The following is an 18,674-nucleotide window of genomic DNA, read 5'->3' on the forward strand; positions in this document are numbered from 1 at the left end:
ATATATTTTGTACTTTATTTGAAGTATGTTGCTTGAAAATGTGAGTCTATTTGACAATGAAAAACACCTATATCTAGAAGTTGTGAAATGTATTCATAAATTTGTCAATCCAAAAAGGTGCTGATTACTTGCTTTTAGATGTCACTACCAGTTAAGTTTTCTAAGAATTAAGAATTCTAATTTAGTTGGAAAAAAGTATATGGTGTTGCTAATGGAATGTGTAAGTTGTCTGTCTCCTTAGTAGCCTGGGAGAAACTCAGAGTCAAAGCTTGTGTGTCTGTGTCCCGAGCACAGGGTCCAGCACAGCAGAGGTGGTAGCAGATGTTGGCTACAAGGGGTGAAATGCAATTCTTTCCCTCACTCTCTCCACTACCAGGTGAGGACCATGTTCTGGTTTGTATCACTTCCCACCCTTCTGTGTGTGGTGACAGTGTCCTTCTCAGAACCCACAACCTGTGAAGATGCGCAGAAGGCCTGCTCAGTGATTGCCTGTGGCATCCCGGTCACCAATGGCACCCCAGGCGGGGATGGGCGAGATGGAGCCAAGGAAGAAAAAGGAGAACCAGGTACCCAGGCTGGTCTGACTTCTTGAATCTTACTCCCCAGAGGGATCTGGGACAGAGCCATGAGCAGGCTCCCCTTACATTATGATGGGCATGAATCTCTCAGGATAATTCCTGTACATTGTCATTTTCTCCTAAACAAAGACGCTGCTGTGACCTGGCTCCCACCTTTCCATGCGGGAATCGGTGGTGTGTGCTTGTCCGTAAGAGGCGGTATCTGCAGCCCGGGCAGCTGGCGCTGGAGGCAGGAGGTCTTTCTTTCTCAGGTCACCACTAGTTTGCTGTGGTTTCTGGAGTTAATGTGAATCTAATGCTGAGCTTTTGGAGGAAGAGAATGAGTGACAGACACTGGGTCACATGTCCTTCATCTGCCAACAGGGCAGGGGCTCCATGGCTTGCAGGGCCCTCCAGGGAAACTGGGGCCTCCAGGAAGTAGAGGGGCTCCTGGGCCACAAGGAGTGAAGGGTCTAAAAGGAGATCATGTAGACAGTTCAGGTAAGGAGCTCATCTCAGCATGGCATGGGCTGAGGGGACCAGCCCGGCCCGGGAACTGGAGGGCCAGGTGGGAGGGGCCCTTCTCCGCTGCCCCACTGGCAGACCTCCCCTCTGCTTCCTGACCCAGCACTCTCACTCCTCCCAGTCCTTCTTGGGGCCTGAAGGGATTCCCACAGGCACCTGAGAACAGACTTGCTACCCTGCTGGCCTCCCCTCAGTGGCCCCTGCCGATGGACCAGCTCCCTCAGCTGGAGCACCAATGCCAGGCTACAGGATGTGCGGGAGGAAACCGCTCCCCTCGGGTGTTGGGTTTAAGTTTGTTGTCACAAGAGTGGCAGGAAGATGGTCTGCTTCATAAGATCCCTGGTGCAATAGAGTAATGAATAGAGTAACTTAATAAATTCATCCAAAGTGAAATAAAGAAATTAGTAACAAAAAACCAAAAATGACATCCTCACATAAATATTTGCCCAGTGGCCCATCACAATGATAAGAATACTAGTGATTCCACCATGCCACGGGACACCCCAAGTCCCACTGGGCCTGGAGACCCAGAGTCAAGACCCCGCCCACCCGCATATGCCTCCCCAGGCACACAGCACCGCCCACCCGCCCAAGCCTTGGCTTGCACACAGCCTCCTGGTGACCAGTCTTTCCTGGTTACAACGTGACAGCATCCTGGCCAAGGGGTTTTCATAATAGAGGTTAAAGAGCTCGCCTGTAAAAAGAAATGAAAGCAAGATTAAGAAAATTTTTCAAAAAGGAGAATGAGTTTGGTCTTTTCCTATAAATGAGTGTTATATTACATATTTAAGCAGTGTGTGAAGAAAAGGATCCAGAACTAGAGTTTGAAAGTTACCGTTATTGCTAGTGTTATTACTAGTTTCAGAGTTACAGTTTATAAAAATTATGAATTATGTATGAGAAGGAATACAGTTATGTTTTGTTTTCTCTCTTCCTTTTGTTTTCTTATTTTTCTAGAATAAGCATACATTTTTCCCCTAAAAAATACTCTGTTCTTGAATTTAGGGTCTCTTTCTCAATATGTGCACTTCTCCAATTGCTGTGCAGTTACGGAGACTAAGCTGGCTAAATTAGAGAGAGAGCTGAGGAGCCTGGAGGCGGAACTGGACCACATCAAAAATGTAAGCCTCTGCCTGCCCCACTGGGTTCCCGCTCTCCCCTTGTCCTTGAGTGCTCTGGGCTTTCAGGAGGTGGAATAGAACTAACAATTGTGAACATGTATTATATACCAGGGCCTGTGCTAGCTTGGCATTTTCTCATAATATGGTTTCATTCTGTCCTCTCATCACTGCTGTTTGTGAGCATTACGCTTATTTAGTTCAAAAGTAAGAGAAAATAGGTCCAGGATTTACAGATAATTCATTCAGCATCACCCAGGTGGGAAGCAGTAAAGGAAAGACTGCATGGAGGTCTGCTGCCTCCAAATCCTTTCTCTTTCCTCAGCACCCACTGTTCTCAGATGGCTGTCCCTGCCCCTTTCTATTCTGGTGTCCAAACCTGGCAGCGGGGCCCATGCCTGTTTCCCTGTCCACCTGCACTGGGCAGTTTGTGCCGTAAGACTGTCTCCAGGACAGGCTCCCCCAGGAGAGGCTGCGCCCTCAGCAAGGGCCTTCCCTACCCTGAGGAGCTCCCCCTCACTAGGACCTGACCCGAGGGGGTTGCACATGGGCTCCTTTTCAGAGTCCTGACTCCCAGACAAGGGCGTGGTCACCTACTGGCCTGGGCTTCAGGCCGAGTCAATCCCACCCGTCCTTTGTGATTTCAGTGCACACCTTCTCCTTGGGCAAGAGATCTGGAAAGAAGCTCTATGTGACCAACGGTGAAAAGATGCCTTTTTCCAAAGTGAAGGCTCTGTGTGCTGAGCTCCAGGCCACGTGGCCACCACAAGAACGCCGAGGAGAACAAAGCCATCATGGACGTGGCCAATGACCATGCCTTCCTGGGCATCACAGATGAAGCGACCGAAGGCCAGTTTGTGTATGTGACAGGAGGGAGGCTGACCTATAGCAACTGGAAGAAGGATGAGCCTAATGACTTTGGTTCAGGGGAGGACTGTGTGTGCCTTCAACAGGATGGGATCTGGAATGATGTCTCCTGCTCTTCCTCCTTTGTGGCCGTCTGTGAATTCCCAGCCTGAAGAGGCGGTTCCTCAGCCCCTCCTTGGCTCTACTGAGCTCTCTGCTGCCCTAAAAGAAAATTCAGTGATGTTTTTCTCATGCCCAGTGTTGACTCATTCTTTGGTGGGGATGGGAGGAAAATGAAGCGATGGATTTGATTATGGGATTAGGGAGTGAAAAGAGGCTGACATGAGGGTTTCTGGTCCAGTTTTTGGCAGAGGACACCCTCTGTCTTGCCTAAGAGCATAGCACTGGGTCACAGTCACACCAGTCTAGCCTTGCCCTTTCTCAGCGAGGACACTGTGGCCTGTCACAGGGACCCATGGAGGGCCACATCTGTGTCAGTCAGCTGCGCATCTCAGCCTCCAAGAGAACCAATTCCTTTTGTCCAAATTCTGCCACAACTTGATGCCCTCGATCCCTCCCCATGGCTAGCCCAGTGCTATCTGTGACATGGATATGTCTTTAGTTGCTCATGTGCTGCACCAGAAAACCCTACACCGACTGTAACATCTCTCAATGTCCAGTGTCCATGTTAAAAGTACAAACCTGTAGAGAATGTTCATAGAAATTTATCTGAACTTAACAGAGGATATACCTCGAAGCCAGACAACAGCCTGAGAAAATGCTTCTCAGAATGACAGTTTGTAGCTTCCTTTGTGCAGTTGGAATTGAGGAGGGAACTAAGGGAGAAAACTGAAGGTGTAGGAAAGCCAGGCAGGAAATGGATTGCAGGGTAGGTGACGAGATTCCGAGCTCTCTTGAGGGTGGATTCTCCGAGGGCTCTCTGAAAAGAGGCAGTTCAAAGGTGTGTTAACCCTTTTACTAAAAACACTAGATGCCTGGAGTGTGACTACTCACTGTGACCTGCCCAGTTAGAAATCTGTGATCAGATCACCCTGTGAGGTTACAACCCATGGAACCCCTTTTGCTTCCACACCAACACGGTACCATGATTAGTCCCAGGAATCCCCAAGTGGCTGTGGCCTCCTTAGAGCCACCAGGGCAACCTTGAGGACAAAGGACAGCCTTTTCTCCCAGCATACTTTTAGGACACTGATTTGATATGGCCCCTGCCAGCATCACTGTGGGGGCAAAAGGTCAGGCAGACTCCTGACCTCCCTCTTCACAGGGCACTATCAGTCTCAGTCTGTCTGTGGTCAGTGTTCCCTTCCACTGCGAACATCCTCATTCCATTATAGGTCAATGGGACCATTATTAGTAGATACAAGAGGGCAAACTCCCCAATGGTGAGCTTCACACCCTGTGGATCAAATGATGCAGCGTCAACCAAACCCCCTCTGAGCAGGATTTTGATGCTGTGGCCCACAGGCCTGCTCATGACCATGCATGTTTGTAGGAATCTCAGGGTCGGTGGAGCTGAGATGCTGCAGAACCCACACAGCAAACTGGGGAGAGAGTGAATGGCAGTTTTAATTTGAGGCCATTTACCAAATAAGACTGAAATATAGTTCATGAATGTGCCAAAGGCCACTTAATAAAATGTTCATCCAGGCTTCCCAGGATCTGGAACAAGAGGGATATATGGATTCAAGGAGACTCTCCAAACAGCCTCTCTCACTCCCTCGCAGGCTAAGGGCAGGCAGTTCCCTTCACCCAGGGATATGGGATGACGACATCTCTTGCACAGGGGACCTAATGAAACCAGGGGCTCCAAGGACAGGCCTTTGGGCCTTAAGCAGCACATTCCCCTTGGACGTCAAGAATGGGGAGGACTGAGCAACCTCTTGGGCCCCGCTGTTTGCTGAATCCTTCCTCCGGGTGGCTTTGGACCAAGAAACTGGCAGGCCTATCTAAGCTGCAGTTTTTCTCTGCTGCCTCTTGCAAAGAGTGAGGACCCGAAGGTCATGGCTCAGTGCATTCCTGGACAGGAGGCTGGTGCTGAGACCTCTGTGGAGCCTGGGATCTGACTCCAGGGTTGTCCCCAAGGGAGAACCAGGCCTAAGTGTCTGTGCCATGTTGAGACTGGAGGAGAGTCCGTAGGTTGGTGGGAAATGCAAGGTTGGCAAGCATCTCCCTGCCTAATGCATTGAGTGGCATGGGAGCTCCCTGGGCCACAATCTCTATCTAAATTGCTCTGTCAAGACTTCTCCCTGTTAAAGCTGGAGGAGTCAATGGTCACACAGATTCAGATCCGTGGTGCCCATTCCAGGAGCAAACTCTGCAGGATCTCAGCACTGTTTTCAGTCTTTGTTACCTGCCATTTTGTCCAAAGTCATTGTGGCCTGAACACTGATCACCTGTTTCTCAAGTCCATAGAAATCCAGACCGAGAAAGTTAGAATGGCGAGTCCACCTTGCTCTCAAGATGGGAACCTTGAATTTAAAGTACATGTAAGTCAACGGTCTCCTGAGGGAATATAGACCCAGCCAGTGGGATTTGCTTCCGCAACCAGAAGGGAAACAGCTACCAAAGCTTGCAGCATTCAAGGCCCGGCTCCAGCTGGGCTCTGTGCCTGGAATTGCAGGGCCTCATTCCTGCAGGATCATCTTTCTGTGGAGCCCTTAGGCTCTGCTGTTCTCACTCTCAGCCATGCCCACACCAGAGGATGGGGACTTGGGGTACCGGCTAATCGCCTGGCATTCGAATTCCTCAGCCCTCCTTTGTGCCCTGGGCCACCTGATTCCCTCTGTGTGGCCGTCAGAGATCCACCAGCGCCGGGTCACAGTCAGAGCTGGACTTGTATTTGAAGGTGGCAGAGGGCCTCTGACCTGGAAGATTTTTTGTCATAATTGTGTAACTGACCTGTGCATTAGAACCTGCCAAGAATCAGGAATTCATACCCATTAACCAGGAAGAGACCCAATGTCATCATGGGGATGTCGGAAATTGAACTTTGCAAAGTGATGTCTTTGTAACCCTGAGTGCCACCTCATGTGGCTCTTCAGAGGAGTGCCAGCAGAGCAACCTGGAAGGCTTGGCAGAGTCATAGAGTCAAGTTGGCTCCGCTCTGGACTCCGTGCATCAGAAGCTCAGAGACCTTCACCTTGATGAGGTCCCTAGGCGATCCAGATGTTTGGCCGGTTTTGGAAACCACTGCTCAAGGAAATACAACCATCCTAGCAGCTCTCTGCCTGCCTTGTACCTTCACAGGGAGACCCAGAAGCCAGGGGGCCAGGGCTTTTCCATCCATGTAGCCCTTCAGAAGGTGAAGGGGGTCCTGCTTAACTCCACAGTGTCAGATCCCAAATAATCTCCTTCAACTGCTCATGTCCCACGAGTAAAACACAACTGCTGACCCAAATCCTTCCCTCTGCATTTCCAGGGTCTGACTGCCTCCTGGCTTCAGGCAATAGGTCCTGGTTCTTGAACACCTCTGCTGAGTGTCACAGAAGGTGAGGCACTGCACAGGTGAACCCTGAGTGGGGAAATGTGCACATGAATTTGGATCTTTGTGCATGTGTGAGTGTGTGAGTTTCGGTATAGAAACCAGGAGACCCAGTGGTTGAAATTCCCAGCATCCTGCTGTTAGCAGCCTCAGCCCCTACCTCCCACACCCCACCCCAGCCTATATCCAGGTGCCTTGTTTTGCACACCCCTCACTGAGGAGCTTTGGCTTGGCGTGGTGTCAGAGGCTCAGGGTGAGGTATGTACATGCTTAGTCATGGAAAAATTGTCCACAAATGGCCTTGAGCTGAGCACTATGACCCATGGGCTTAACAGAGATTGTGTGGATGATAACATGATCCCCTTCCTACAGGTCCTGGCTCTTATTGTCACCATTGTCCTCCCCTTCAAAGCCTTTAACTGACCATTGAATGTAAGGCTACTCCTACCCCAGTCCCCAGTACAACACCCAGGTTTATTTTCTTATTGGCAGTTGTGGACATCTGAAATCATCCTGACCATTTACTTGTTGGATTTTGTCAGTGTAGCAAAGTCATTAAGCGGTTGCTGGAGCCCTGGCTGGTTTGGCTCAGTGCATAGATCATCGGCCTATAGACAGAAGGGTCCCAGATTTATTTTTGGTCAAGGCCAATGCCTGGGTTGCAGACTTGATCCCCTGTGACGGGTGTGCAGGAGGCAGCCGATCAATGATTCTCTCTAATCTTTGATGTTTCTATCTCTCTCTCCTTCTCCCTTCCTCTCTGAAATCAATCAAAATATATTAAAAAAATAAAAATAAAAAGAAGACGCTGGAGCCATACTGCCTGTGTTCACACTCCATGGAGATCAGGTCCTCAGCAAGTCACACACACTCTCGGCGTTGGTTCTTTTCTTGGGAAACATGGGCTATGAATAGTGCCCCCCTCACAGGGCTGTGAGGAGTAAATGGACTGGCACAAGTATGGCAGCCAGAAGAGCACTGGCCCTGTTTGACTGGCAAGCATTCCTTCTTGGTGTTACTGTGATTAGTATGATCACCTGAGTCATACACTGAAGTCCCAGAGCCCATATCAGGCCTGGGGACCACCTCACTCTCCATAACTGTTGAATGAATAAATGAATAAACAAATAAATGAAGGAACTGCAGTCCTCCCCAAAAATGTGTGACCCCACAACCTTCTCTGGATCTTGAGTCAGATACAAGCTGGAACCAAGAGAGAAGCTGAGAGACTTATTTTGGAAATGGCTCTGGGCACAGCTTCCTTTTTTGGGTGCTGTAATTGGGTTTAGCAGGGCAGCAGGAGCAGTGGCTTCATGCTGCCCTCTGCTGGTGTCTCTAACACAGGGCTAGCAAACTCAGAGAGCCAACATGGGGGCCAGGTGAGTGGTAGGGCCCTTGACTGCAACTTCAGATGTTCCTGCTTTCTTCCCGTCTGTCCTGATTGCTATACCCAGTTAGAATGCATTTCCTAAATGTCCCTCCCCTGTAGGGCCAGGTCCAGACACACTCCCCCACTGGGTGACCAGACAGCCCTCATGTCCAGCAATTCCTGGAACTGGTGGAATTCATTGCTCCTGAACATTGTGTCACTCTCATGTCCACACCTTCACTGTGAGCTCTTCAGAGTGCCACCCCATCCTCCTCCTTACATTCCCGCCTCAGATCTCTGTGTCTAGGCTGATGTCAGAATCCCTGCAAGGACAGGACTGGCTGGTGGAGGCTGGATGTGTGGGCATCCCCTTTAGCTACCTCTGTGTATCTCTGTGACCTTCAACCAGAATCAAGCTCTATGCCACCCTCTTCCCACGATCCTCAGCATCAGCCAGGAGAGACTGTGCACTTCTCTCTGAACAAGGTTCTTTTTTACAGCATTGCTAAGTGTTTACCTCTGACCTTTGTGGTACAGAGGAGTTCAGCTGAGGACCTGTAACTAAGGAAACTTTTGAGACTGCCCTGGGACCCATGAGGACACCTAGGAGACCTCAGCCCACATAGAGATGGTGGGGATCTCCTGCAGGTCTTCAGTGGCGATGACATTGTTGCCCCACTAGCTGTCAGTCTGTGTTGTAACTGAACTTGGGCTTCCTGGAAGCCCAGCTGATGGGAGCACCGGGATTATTGCAGGAGGCCCAGAAGGTGCCTTCACTTGCTCAGGGATGCAGCTCGGTGGCTCCCCTGGTTTGGTTCCCTCAGGTCCTGTGGAGCCTTGTCCTCTTATACCAAGAACAGCAAACACTAGCACACATGTTGCCCCTCTCCTCCCCCATATCAGCAGCAGACGTGGCCACTCAACTGCCATATATTGAGCTGGGATGAGATCCTGGGGCCGTTTTAACCCTGTAGTGACTACCAACGGATCTGAGATGGTGTGTGGAAAAGAACCCATTTTCCAGCTCTGCCTGGTGCTTCTGCCAAGTTCAGCTTCTTATTCACCTAACAAACTGTGGCATTGGGACCACAAAAGCACTATCAGAGTCCATAGGAGAGTTGCCTGTGTGACCCTTTACCCAGCAAGTGCATCCTCTGCAGAGAAAACCTTGGCCACCTGTGCTGACCCTTTCTCCTGCTCTGTCTGCAGTTCCAGGTGAGCCTCTCCCCTTTCATGAGGTCTGGTTCCCAAGCATCCCAAGGGCAGGGACCAGGAAAGGTGGGTGCATTTAGGATGCACCATGTGGAAGGGGTCTGAGGAGTCCAGAGGCGGAAGCACCCACGGTCTGAGATGGAGGATGAATAGATGCTTCAGAGGTGGCTTAACACCACACTCAATGTCCATGCTTTATTTTGTCATTTTCAATGATGAAAGTAAAATACATTTTCCTCTAGTATAGTTTGAACTCTAGTCCATAAATTTTTGGAAGCTTATTGCTGTTTGATTCGAGTTTCTGTAATTATTACTAAGATTGTACATTTTTCAAGTTTCATTACTATTGGTCATCAGTATATGTAATTTCATGAATTTTCTCTTCTCATTCTTAGATATTTCTCTTCTCGTTCCTACTTCTATAGTCATTATTTTCTTGTTGATTTATGTTATATACTTTGCAGATAAATAAGCATTTCAATTTTAATCTTACATTGCTTTATTTTGGCAGAGAAGTTTTATATTTTGATTCTGATTTTGAATTTTATATGTAAGTAAAAACCTGATCTTATTTTTCCTCTAAATGCTTAACCATTTAACTGAGAATTATTAATTGTACCATTCATTACTTTCTTATAACCTTGGCAATCTATTTTTATTATGCATATATGACATATATGTATAGACTTACTTGGGTACAGTTTTGGTGACCTTTACATTTGGTCCATCTATTTCTGTGTTAATAACATACTATTACAATTTTGTTAGTTTTATAAAACCTTTTAACATAAGAGGACCAACTCCATTCTCATTGTTTTTTAAATAATTTTTCTGACTGTTCTAGGTTGTTTATTCTATCAGAAGACCCCCTGATGAGGTCCTCCAAGCCTCACTCTGTTTTGGAACGGAGTCTTTGGAGAACTCACATCCCTCTCATCCTCTTCTTATCCTGTCAGGCCTCTGTGGCCAGGGCCAGGCATCCTGGGCTTGCTCAAAACCCAGCAGCACTTGTTCCCTCTCTTTCCTGCCCTGATCCAGCCCTCTGATCACAGAACTCATTCCTTGGCTGAAGTTGCCATCTGAACTTTGACCTTGGCCTGACCCCAACTACTTGCCTGTGAAATGAAGCATTCAGGGAATTAATAAAATGCAGGGAGGCTAGCAGTGGGGTGACAGTGCTACTTCCTCAGGTCAATGGGCCAGGAAATGTCTTGAAAACACTTTATTCAACCATACAAACAGGCTTACAAATAGGAATTCAGGATTTCATTCAATCAACTCTTTCATTTTTTCACTCTGTCTTCTTACTAAACAAATATGAAAAGGGCCTTTTACTCAGGTAGGGAGGGCCCTTGTGAGTCCCTTTGTGGCTCAAGGTTGTTTGAGTCAGGCAGCCTGAGAGAGACTAAATTGCTTAGGTAACTGAAAGTCAAGTAGGTTAATATTCAAATTTTATGCAGTAAAGATGGACTATATATGCTGCAGTGACTACCTCCATATCTCACTCAAGGTCCAGAAAGATCCATCTTGATAAATATTTAAATTATAAATATTTTGTTCCCTCTAGTAGATACCTGAGTTCTTGGCTCTAGTATATAAACACCGGTAGCTTGAAAAAGTTAAGCACACCATTAAACTTGAATTAAGGATATCAGGAAGATAAGAGTGATTGAGAATGCCCCGAACTTCAGCAACTCAGTTCTCAGTGTTTTATGTCGAGGGAATTCAGGACAAAGATAAAAGAGCCTAACACCAGCAAACATCAGGGTGCGCCCCACTGTCAGCTCATGCTGGGAAGTGGGTTGGTTGAGTAGCAGGAGGGTTGAGAACCAGGAGGTGATCTGAGAATATACTATTGAACTGAGCAGGGGCTTCCCCATGGAGCTGCTGTGCTTGTCACCCTCCCATGTGGAAGGACCCCAGGCTGCTCCCAGGATGTCACCTGGCACTGTGAGGGTCATAGCATCTACTGAGAGGTCAGAGTCACGCAGTCCTGGCTTCACTTGGCACCCAGGCTACTACACTAGGGACCAAGGCTACTATGGGTGGGGCAGAGCTAATGATGTTTAATGCCCGTGTTCACCTCTGCCTATGAATGTGAGTGTAGGAGAGGTCTCTGTGCTAAGAAAGGGTTAAATCCTGAATTTTCTGAAATACTGGCCTTAGTCCTTGGCTTTCATTCGGCTGTGTCTACAGGGCCCAAATGACCCTCCTTACTTGCTCTCTGTGCTGGAGAGCAAACCAGACCCCGTGCTGAGTTGGATCTAAAGGGCCTGGGATCTCCCCATTCCTGGCCTTCAACCCCACAGGACACACCTTTTCTCCCTATTGAGACAGTTATGACATTTCGCTCCACTTTTGTCATAGAAATACGTTGCCTCACATGCTGGGTGGGAAGTGGCCACTTTTAGAGGGACTGCCAGACCACAATGACCTTTCATGGGTCCCAATGGCCATACTGTGCTGTGGGGTCCACCCCCAGGCCTAGTCTATTGGGCCAGAAGTGAGCATCTGAGACAGGCAGATTCACTTCCACAGGAATTTTGACCTGATATCCAGCAAGCGTTTCTGATCTCTGTGTGACACATGACTCTGTGCTTGGGCAGCTGAGAGCCTGAAGCAGAAGAAGGTGGTGGGAGAAGGAGGAAGAGAGGCGAGGATGCACAGAGGCAGAAGCAGGGAGACCGCACAGCGCTGCTTGTGCACCCGCAGTCCTTGAGCCACCTCAGAACTCTTCATTCTTACAAAAAATTCCTCCCTGGGCTTAAACCATATCCACTGCTTTTTCCTTTGTATTTGCAATGAAATACCTTTCTAAGCTCCCTGGCGGATGGTGTCCAGGTGTGACTCCTGAATTGAAGATTATTTGCTCCCTGTTGCATAACTGACATATTTCAGAAGCTGCCAGGACTTGGGGCTTTTTTTCAGTAACAAAAAAAAGGTCTTTGCGGAGAGACTGAGCTGTGTGCTGTTGGGAGGTGTGGTTTTTGTTTTCCTTTCTTTTTTTCTTTTTTAAAACCTATCAATATTCACTTTATTTAAATTATTTTTCATTTATAAATTATAGGTGACATACTGTGTGATATTAACTTCAGGTGTACATCCCAGTGATTAGTCATTACATAACTTACTAAGTGATCATCCTGATCAATCTCGTCCCCATCTGACACCATGGGTATTACATGTGGCTTTTTGCTTTCAGACCTGCTGTCCTACATCTGAGGTGTGGCTATGGAGTGGTGGGAAGAGGGGTGTGGCCTCCGGTCCCTGGGAACAAAGGAGGGCTGCTTTCCTGTTTTGTTGCCTCTCCTATGAGCCTGGGCTTCATCCAGGTGTCCTTCCAATTTCTTAAGCACAAGTGTCATTAAAATCAACTGGTATACAGGGGCCTTTGGCCTAAAAGTTGACAGGCCAGAAATAAAGGGTGTCACAAAATTCACGCAAGTTTTGAATTTTACACCATTTACAGTAAAGCGTGCTCTCTATCGTGACATGATAATCCAGTTTTTTGTGCCTAAATTGCAATATATGGATGTGGACAACATGTGGTTTCAACAAGACGGTGCCCCAGGCCATACAGCCTGAGAAACAATTCAATTACTGCATGAGTCATTCCCTGGTTCTGTAATTTCCAGTTTTGGTGATCAGAATTGGCCACCAGATAATGCTATTTAATGCTGTTAGACTTTTTTCTTCGGGGTTTTTTGAAGTCTAAGGTTTATGCCAACAAGCCCATGACGACCCATGCCTTAAAGGAGGAAATTGAGCGCTATATCAACGAAATTCAGCCACATTTATGCAAAACGGTCATGGAAAATTTCAACAAAAGAGTGCGCATATGCCAGCAAAGCTGTGGAGGCCATTTACCTGATATGCTATTCCATACATAACCCTATACTGTATATTTTATGAATCAATAATAAATATACAATTTTTAATTATAAACCTGTGTTTTCTATCAAAATTACTTCTTGCATGAATTTTGGGACACCCTTTATAAGTTTTGGGATCAGATGTCCTTTCACGAGACCAAGTTGTAGCACTGACACACCTGGGGCTTTGAGCAAGTCTTCCCCCCTCTCTGTGGGAGGAGGAGGAGGAACTGCCCAGCTGTCTCTGAGGCGACGTGGCGGAAGAACCTCCTGGACGGAGGCCAGGACAGGGCTGGGGGTGAACCTGAGCGTGGCTGGACCCTCTGTGCCTGAGGTCTCAACTGGAATGGGGATTGTGCAGGTGGGACTCCCTCCCATGAGCCGACAGGCAGTCACAATGACAGGGTAGAATGAGGTCCTGGTGTGCAGGGATGCGGAGGAGGCTACTCAACTGGGCCACACAGTCCTGCCAGGGAGGCAGATGACCTGCCAGGTCAGCCCATGGCGCTGTGCATCCTCCGGGGCTCAGGCCTTGAAACAAGGAGCAGCCACTGGAACTGCCCAGCCCTGGGGCTCCAGCTGGCATTGGCCAAGGGGTCCGGGGCTCCGGGAGGTCCTGAGCAGGCATGTAACGTGGGTGCCAGGGATCTGAGCCCTGGACAGAATGAGCTCATCCCTGGAGTGAGGGTGAGGAGGGGAGAGAAAGGAGAGCTAAGGCTTGAGCAGGTCACCATTAAGTGGTCAAGAAGAGGAGGAGGGGCTAGCAAAAGAGGAAGATAAGGAACTGCCATAAGGGGACACCAAAGCAAGAGGAGGGAGTGACAGAGGAGGGAGTGACAGAGGAGGGAGTGACAGAGGAGGGAGTGACAAGGAGGGAGTGACAGAGGAGGGAGTGACAGAGGAGGGAGCGACTTGCTGGATTGACAGTTTGAGGAGGCAGAGGACTGAGGAGGAGCCTTTGGATTTTGGGGCCTAATTTTATCCCTTACAACTGGGAAAGCAGGCTGGCCCTTCTTCCTCTGACAGAGCAGCCAGTGAAGCCAGTTTCGTATTTTATTCTGAGAGAGGAGTTCCATGGGAGTCCTTGGCTGGCCTCATCTGATGGCTCTGTATAGAAGCCCAGCCACAGAACCCTCAGCTCTTCATTGTCATGTCGACAGCACACGTGTCATGGCCAGGTTCCTGGACCACGGCTGCCCCACCCACCCCAAGGGCTCAGAACTCGCAGATCACAAGGCGATTTGCTCCACAGGGCACATCGTTCCACTTGCCGTTGGCCATTATCTCCACACAGTCCTCCCTGCCGCTATCGTCATTGGGCTCCCCAGGGGCCCAGTTGGAATAGACCAGGAATGCCCCTCCTGGGTAGGTGAACCAGCCCTCCTTCCAAAAGTCAGTCATGCTCAGGAACGCAGCACCCTTGTTCTCAAAGTGGACCAGCTGTTGCAAGGCTTGGTTCTCAGCCGCAGAGCGTGGGGAGGGCAGCTGACCCCCGGCCTGTGTGCACACTTGCCGTGCTTCATAAGAAGATTGCAGAAAGCCTGCGGACTTGAAGACCTTCTGGCCAACACCTCGGCCATTGGGGAAGATCTCCACTAGGAGGAGAGCACAGTCCGGTTGGGGCTCTGGGGGCACCTGCCAAAGCTCCATGGCTCTGAGACCTTTGTGCTCCGACCAGAGCCCAGGCCTCCCATATAGGGCCTCAGAGCACCAGGGAGGACAATGGTTAGACCCCGGCTCCGCAGTGTGCTCTGGGAGGTGGATCTGCCTGTCTAGTTACAGGTGAGAACACTGGGCTCAGAGAGGTTAAGTAAGAGGCTCAACATCATGTGACCATCACATGCAGAGTTGGGGGGTCACCTTTATCTGATCTCACACTAGAGCTGAGATGTGCTCTTTCTATTGCACGCATGTTGCATGGCAGAATCGGTTTCCCAGTTACTGGGCGGACTGAGAAGCTTTGGCATCATGCAGCCAAATGGCACCCGAGCCTCTGAGAGCTGGAAAGAAGGACAGTGCTCCCTCTGATCTCACTGTGGACCCGGCATAACAGCAGGGCATGTGGCATTGACAGGGAGGTCCGTGCCCGGTGTGGATGTGGGTAAGAAGAGGTGAGGGTGGGCCATCTGAGGGCAGCGCTGTGCTAATCTCTGCACTGTGTGTGCCCAGTGCTGGCCTCTAGGTGTGCATGTGGGTGAGGCTCTAGAGCTGGGAGAGAGGACAAGGACAGCTGAGAGGTGTGCATGGGCGTCAGGGGCAGGAGAGAGTCAGTGCTGGAGAGAGGCCTGTCTGGGAGTCAGAGGGCCAGGTATTCAGCCCCATCTTGGCCATGACTGTCCAGGTGGACAAGGGAAAGTCACTTCCTTTTTCAGGGTTTCCAGTTCCTCATCTCTAAGATGGGAATACAATTTATAAAAGCATCACCTGTGTGACATTCAACTATATATTTTTATTCTGACTCATTTTCCATTCTGTGTGTGTGTGTGTGCTTTAATATATTTTTATTGATCTCTGAGAGGAACAGAGAGGGAGAAATAGAAACATCAATGATGACAGACTCTTTGATTGGCTGTCTCCTGCACGCCCCCTACTGGGGATCAAGCCCACAGCCCCAGTACGTGCCCTGATCAGGGGTTACGCCATGTTCTCCTGGTTTATAGGCCAACGCTCAACCACTCGGCCATGCTGGCCAGGCTCATTTTCTATCCCTTTGACTTCTGGGTTCGTGCATAGAAGCCTTCAGGGCTCCTGAGAGGGCTGTGCTCCGGTCCCAAACGGCTGGTGAGGAGCCCTGGCTGCACCCTGACCCACTGTGACCCTTCCACAAGGGTTCCGGAGGCAGACACTCCACAGGCTCAGGAGGGCACCCAGAGCAGCCCTGGACAGGAGTTCCTCTGCCATTCACTACATGCACCCGGGTGGGTCTGTGTGTGCATACACAAATATGGCCTCGTGCCCATCTGGAAGCACATGGGAGCACTGAAAGTCCACCTGGGTATGTGTGAATATGCCTGTGTGCTCGTGGGTGTAGATGACGTGAGGTGAGTGATGGCATGTGTGTAATACACACACGTGTGTCAGGTATATACCATGAATTTTCCTTTGTTTGCATCAGTGTGCATGTGAGGGAGTGAGCACACATGCATGTTTGTGGAGAGAGGGAGACATACCAAATGCTTGAAACTTCACCTTGGTATGTGTGTACTGAGTGGTTTTAGGTACGTAGGAGCCAAGCATATGTCTTACCCCTGTGTGCTCTCCTCCTTCAGAAACTCCTCTTTGGATCAATGAGATTTGCTGAATGATTTGAGCTCAAAGCTGACATGGGGAAAGCGGGGAGGAGCGGGGGAAATTGGGGACTGAGGTGGAGATGCCCACAGGCACAGGCACTGGGTTGTGCTGCTGGGGCCTCTGACTCCTCAGCACCCAGGTTGGGGGAGAGTCTCCACCATGAACACCCAGGGAGCAGCGGGAGAGCCCAGCACTGGCAGAGCCCAGAGGCAGCCTGCCCCCTGCCGGACCCAGGGCCTGTCTCAGGTGAGACTCTCAATGGCCACATGCCAAGGTCAGACCCTCACAGCCGTGAACCCAAGCACAACATCCCAGCCCCAACATTCAGGACTGTATCAGGAGGTACTGCTGCTGTGGGCTGGGCAGCAACATCTTGAGAGGTTTGTACACCTAGCCCCATAGAGATAAGAAATGCATTCTGGGTAGTGGGGTGTCCAGGGACCAGCACACCCGGGAGAGGAGGTCTGAACTGCACTGGGCTTGGGGCATTGATCTGGGTCGGGTCACAGGTGGCTGTGATGGTGGGGCTGGAGCCTGGTAACCTTGACCATGCTACCACCAGCCCACTGAGCTGGTGTCGGGCCTACTCCCTGCTCCGTGTCCCTGGCATCTGCTTCCAGCTCCTGGAACATGTCGCTGCCCTGCTCTGCCCCACCCTATGCTTAGCCCCGGGTTCTGCCCCAGTCCCAGGTCCAGCCCATCGCCCATCGCCCAAACCCACTAGCATACTAGAGCCCCCAATCCTAGAACCAGGCCTACCTCAGGCCGGGCCAACTTCAAATCCAACACAGACCCTGCCTGGGGCCTGCCCTCAGCGACTGGCTCAGGTTCAGACCAGGTCCAGGAACTCACCTTTCTTACACTGAAGATATGCTCTCTGAAGGTGTTCTACCTGCTCCTGCAAGGCCTCCACCTGCCGCCTCAGAGCAGCGATGTCTGCAGGAGAGAGAGTCCCAGTGAAGACCAGTCCCTCACAGCCAGGGATCAGATCAGAGTCTGCATCCCAAGGGAAGGTGCTCAGTGACAGGCTTTCCTGGGGGAGGGTAAGGAGCTGGGCCCCAGGAATCCCACTACCACTGACACAGCTGGCCCTGCTGCCCACAGGTCCCTGAAGCTCTGTTGCTAGCACACTGAGCCCTGAACAGGTCCTGGCACCCGACTAACTCTGATCCAGATGGCATTTCACAGCAAATTCTGAGAGTCTGGGAGCACAACTCTGGGAGGAGAGAGGGCATTGCACGTTGTCCCTCTGGTACTCCCCATCCCTTGGGTATTTGGTGCTCAAAGCTCTCTGAAGAACTGGGAAGAGAGCTGAGCTGTCCCAGTGATAAGATCAAAAGCTGCTAATGCTTGCCCTCCCTCGTGTATTAAGTCTAAGCCAGAGCCTCATCTTCCTGCCTTCATCAGTCCATCAGCCCTTCCTGCTTTCACACCCCCCCGCCCCCAAAATGAACTAATCACTGACCTAGAGGGCCCTCCTCCCTCTGCATCCCAGTGGGGCTCCCAGAGCTAAGAATGTTGACCTTACCTGGAAGCCCACTCTCTCCCTTTGCTCCTCTGTACCCAGGAGCACCTCTGTCCCCCTTCAGTCCTGGGGGTCCCCTGGCACCTGAAGGTCCCGGTATACCCTGGGGTCCTGCAGGGCCTGAGATCAGACAAGAAGAGGTGGGTGAGCTCAGCACACATTTTCCCGCATTTTCCCCCTCCCAGCACATGGGCTGTGCTAATGTCCAGCAATACACCCTCCCACGTACAGTCTCCCAAAAGTCAGCCACGCACCCTCTGCACACTATTGACCCATCACCCAGCACTCGCCTTCCCAGGATGTGGACTGTCCCTACTGCTCACACCGCACTCTCCCCAGTTACAGAGCTCAAGCCCAGTGAGGCACCTCCTTGCACAGACGCCCCAAGGCCCAGTGTTGCAGTTCAGAGCTGGCGGGGTTATGGGTGAGGGACAGGCATCCGCAGGTTCAGGTGGACACAGGAGGACCAAAGGCCCACCCCAGCTTTTCCCATCACTCACCTGCTTTCCCTGGAAACCCAGGGGCTCCACGCTCACCAGGGGCACCTTTCTCTCCTTTGACACCTGGGGGGCCTCTTGGCCCTGCAGAGCCCTGAACGCCTGGGGCACCCACTTCTCCTGAGGAAGGAACAGATTGGGACAAAGGCTGCTGAGAGTGTCTGCAGGCTGGATGATTTCCTCAGCTCCACGTGGAGAAGGGAAAGTGGGGGGCTGTGCACCCCACTGTCTGGGCTCCTCCAGATGTGGGGGTTGAGGGACAGGGGCCACAGCAGGGCCTGCCAGTGGTGATGGCCTGGCTTCCCTGGCACGCTGAGCATCCTTAGGTCACATCATGGTGCCACTCTCACTCCTCCCTCT

General features: G+C 50.5%; 1 protein-coding gene and 1 pseudogene across 1 annotated transcript in view; one reads left to right on the forward strand and one right to left on the reverse strand.

Annotated features, from left to right (window-relative positions):
* The first annotated feature begins 385 nt into the window (after positions 1-385).
* Positions 386-3,219, forward strand: LOC102426793 (annotated as a pseudogene).
* Positions 3,220-14,216: 10,997 nt separating this feature from the next.
* Positions 14,217-18,674, reverse strand: part of LOC111824160 (pulmonary surfactant-associated protein D-like) — a 7,509-nt gene continuing 3,051 nt past the window's right edge. The window contains exons 3-6 of the mRNA XM_023747807.1: positions 18,318-18,434; positions 17,821-17,937; positions 17,145-17,228; positions 14,217-14,596 (exon numbers count right to left, since the gene is read on the reverse strand). Coding sequence (XP_023603575.1) covers positions 14,217-14,596; positions 17,145-17,228; positions 17,821-17,937; positions 18,318-18,434 — 698 coding nt within the window. The remainder of the gene's footprint in view (positions 14,597-17,144; positions 17,229-17,820; positions 17,938-18,317; positions 18,435-18,674) is intronic.

The sequence above is a fragment of the Myotis lucifugus genome, unplaced genomic scaffold (genome assembly GCF_000147115.1).
Source record: "Myotis lucifugus unplaced genomic scaffold, Myoluc2.0 scaffold_989, whole genome shotgun sequence".
NCBI classification, from domain to species: domain Eukaryota; kingdom Metazoa; phylum Chordata; class Mammalia; order Chiroptera; family Vespertilionidae; genus Myotis; species Myotis lucifugus.